The sequence below is a fragment of the Lachnellula hyalina genome (assembly GCF_007821495.1).
Source record: "Lachnellula hyalina strain CBS 185.66 chromosome Unknown contig00376, whole genome shotgun sequence".
NCBI classification, from domain to species: Eukaryota; Fungi; Ascomycota; class Leotiomycetes; order Helotiales; family Lachnaceae; genus Lachnellula; species Lachnellula hyalina.
Genome location: NW_022157490.1, coordinates 1 through 3843, shown reverse-complemented (window position 1 = coordinate 3843; position 3843 = coordinate 1). Strand labels below are relative to the sequence as shown.

The following is a 3843-nucleotide window of genomic DNA, read 5'->3' as shown; positions in this document are numbered from 1 at the left end:
TGTAATCACCTGATATATAAATGCGCCAATTGTAGAGGTCTATATGCGGCTAGCTCCGCTCTATATAAAGTCTATTAGAGCATCTACTTAAAGGCTCCTACGTCCTCTCTATAATAGACGCTAGCACTAAAATCCTCTAAGTAAATCTGAATTCAGCTGCCTATAATACGGAATCCGCGCTATAAGTGGCAATTAAGCTAGATATAGATATTATACTAGTTTAAGAGCCCTTTATTATACGCGATTCAGACGGAATACAGTTGATTTCCCACCTCTTATTCACCTAACTCTTCCTAAATAGGCCTAGCCTAGATATCACACCACGCATAATGGCTTATATTGCCAGGTTATACCGCCCTAGAGTTATCCTAGCCTTGGATTCGCTAAATGACTTAGACTTCCAAGTCCTAGACGTTATAGATTAAGATCATGTAATTAAGATTTATAATATTTATAACAAAAAGCACTAATTACCCGATTTAGACACCTATACGCTAGCCTGATGCCTATAGCAGCTCTTACCGCCTCTTGATTTGGTCTTTTGCGGGGACTTTAATGCCTATAACCTGTGGTGGGACCCCCTATATAAGGCACGTGATAAAGAAGGCAATACGCTAGTAGACTGGATCAACTACTATGATTTAGCCCTCTTAAATACCCCTAGTATTAGCACCTTCTATTATCCGCATATGGCTAGGCCGATAAATATCGACCTTACGCTAGCGCATCGATCTATAGCCAATCATATTTAGGACTAGGCTATAGTGGATAATATAGGCTTGGACTATTTTAGGATCACATTTACTATTAATAGTTCCTGAATAGGACTAGCGGATCTATAAACCACCCGTTTTAATATAAAACAGGCAAATTGGACCAAATTTAGGGAAAAACTTTTCTGCTAGCTGTCACTGCTCCAAAATAAGCTATAGGCCTATAGCTACATTTTAAGCTCCAATTTAAGCTTAAAGAGCTTAGAACAAATCAACGCAAAACGCAGCTATAAAGCAACCCTAGACCGTCTAGACAATATGGCAGAACGTTATACTAGCGCCATTTTATACGCTGCACACGATGCTATACCCCAAATCCGGTTAGCGCCACACGCTAAGCCTTAGTAGAACAATTCACTAAAATCACTTCGACGCGACATAAATCGGGCTAGAGAGGCCTCTAAGCGAGCGTTTTCCAGCCAATTAAATAAGCGCTATACTAGCACCCGCAATACATACTTTCAGGCTATCAAGACGGCCAAAAAGGATCACTAGAACCAGTTTTTAGAAAAAGAGGATTCTAAATCGATTTTTAAAGCCTTAGCCTATATAAAGTCAAGGCGGTCAGAGCTAGTCCCAAATCTAAAGCTTTCTGCCACCCATTTTGCAACCACATTCACTACTAAATGCGACCTCTTCCGCCAGACGCTCTTCCCTCCACCTCCCGAAACAGCTAGCCCGAAGTGGACGTCATATACCGCCTCAGACTAGTGGCAATAGCTAAAGCTAGCACTAGATAAAGTAAAGCAAGCCTGTTCTAGTAAAATCAAATCCACTAGCCCCGGCCCGGACTATATTACCCAGACTATTATTACCTACGCATATTTAGCATGCCCTTCCCAGATTTCACTCCTTTTTAAGACGCTAGTAAATACTGGCTATTATCCGAAGTGCTAGCGCCAAGCAAATTGCGCTATACTATAAAAGAATAATAAGCCAGACTATAAACAGCCTAGCGCGTATCAGCCAATTTCACTTCTAAATTGCCTAGGTAAAGTAAGTAAAAGGATCCTAGCTAAGCGACTAGCTTACTTAGCTGAAACCACACCAAATCTGCTACATCCTAGCCAAATCAGTAGCCGACTTAAAAAGTCGGCTATAGATATAGGCGCTATACTAGCAGATTATATCCATACAAATCAGCTATGAAACAAAATCACTAGTACGCTTCTACTAGACGTGAAAGGGGCATACAACCACGTGTCTAAGAACCGGCTACTTACAATTCTTAAGGATTTAGCCTTTCCCGATTCAGTTATTAAGTGGGTCTCATCCTTTATAAGCAGGCGGTCACTTAAGCTTCTATTTAACAGACAATCGGATAAAAACCAGCCTATTCAGACCGGAATCCCATAAGGAAGTCTGATTTCGCCTATCCTTTTTCTAATCTATATACAGGGCCTATTTAGGTTACATGCAGTCAAATTTATCTCTTATATAGACGATATTACTCTCTCTTACATATTAACTAGCCCCCGCAAAAACATTAAAATACTGCAGCTAGTAGCTAAAGAGCTATTTCAGCTAGCTAGTAAAAACGCAATCTAATTCAACCCGAAAAAGTCTAAACTGATTCACTTCAGCATAGGCGAACGCGCTAAGCTAGCGTCCCTTATACTCCTAGATGGGACTATAGTCCCTCTAAAGCAGACAGTTAAGTGGCTTAGCATTTACTTCAACGCTCTATTACAATTTAAGGAGCATATTACTATCCGCACTGCTAAGGCTAAGTCCGCATTTGGACATATGTCCAGGCTAGCTAATAGCAAACGAGGGCTTAGTCCTACCGCTTTTAGACAGCTATACCTAGCTTATATTACTAGCATATCTGACTATACATCACTAATTTAGTGGCGAGGCTAAGCATACGCAAAAGACCACCTATAGCACCTCTAAAATTTGGCACTACGCAAAATCCTAGGCACTTTTCAGACTAGTCCAATTCAGGCCATAGAGGTGGAAGCTAGCCTCCTACCGCCCGCAATACGGCTAGACACAGCTACATGCAAATACGCTTTTCGGCTAGCTAAGCTAAGTCTAGAATATCTAGTGAATCGCCAAATTGCTAAATCCAGCTACTTAGAATACGGACTTCAGATGATTACCAGGACTATCGCACCCCTACTTAGCGGCAAAATCGAACCTATATACCACTTCCACTTTGCCCCTTAGAACCGCTCTATCCCCTAGGATATACAAATCGCTAAATTGCTAAAAGAGGAAACTGCCACGATACACCGCCGGCAAATACAGTTACAATTGCCAAATCAGGTGTTATACTACTTAGACGGGTCGCAAATGCCTAAAAGCACTAGAATTGGAGTGGGACTAGCAGGCTACAAATGCGCTAGTCCCCCTTTTATACGACTAGCCCGAAATATAGGTCCCCACCAAATCGTCTATAATAGAGAGCTAGAAGGCATTGCCCTAGCATTCGAAGATGCGACGAGACTAGGCCCAAATAGGGATATTCGGATATACGCAGACAACCAAGCAGCTATTTATAGGCTAGCGCGGCCTTCTAATAATCCGGGCCAAATTTACTAGTTGCGTGCTATTGCAGCTGCCACTAAAATAGCCTAAAATGGATCCACGCTAGCAATAGAGTGGGTCCCTAGACACTAAGATATCAATAGAAATGAAGAGGCGGATAAACTGGCTAAACTAGGGTCCAAATCACTTCCGACCACCTAGACCGCCCTAGCTGCCCACACAAGCTATGCCTATATAGGCATAAAAATCAACTAAATACAACGGCATGCATAGGCGAATGCTCTAGCTAGCGGTAAAGGCTACTACTTCGACTTTTTCAACCCACGAATTTACTCTCAAATACAGCTTCCCAAAACGGCTAGATCCACTGCTAGCGCCTTTTTCCAGCTTAAGCTATAACACGGCTACTTTAGGACATACCTAAAACGATTCAATAAAACACCTACTAATTATTGCATATACAGTCATAAGCCTAAATCACCATAGCATCTAATACTACAATGCCCCAAATATAGTAAAGAACGCAAAAGACTAAAAGATAGTGTCCTATTTAGGCTTAGCCTACGCTCCCTCTTTA

At 41.6% G+C, this 3843-nt stretch overlaps 1 protein-coding gene across 1 annotated transcript; it reads left to right on the top strand.

The window, feature by feature from the left end:
- Positions 1-329: 329 nt before the first annotated feature.
- Positions 330-752, top strand: LHYA1_G009238 (uncharacterized protein; the record flags this gene model as incomplete). The annotated part of the gene is made up of 2 exons (XM_031154141.1): positions 330-413; positions 513-752. The coding sequence occupies 2 exons, from the start codon at positions 330-332 to the stop codon at positions 750-752; spliced, it is 324 nt and encodes a 107-aa protein (XP_031000888.1).
- Between the last annotated feature and the right edge of the window lie 3091 nt (positions 753-3843).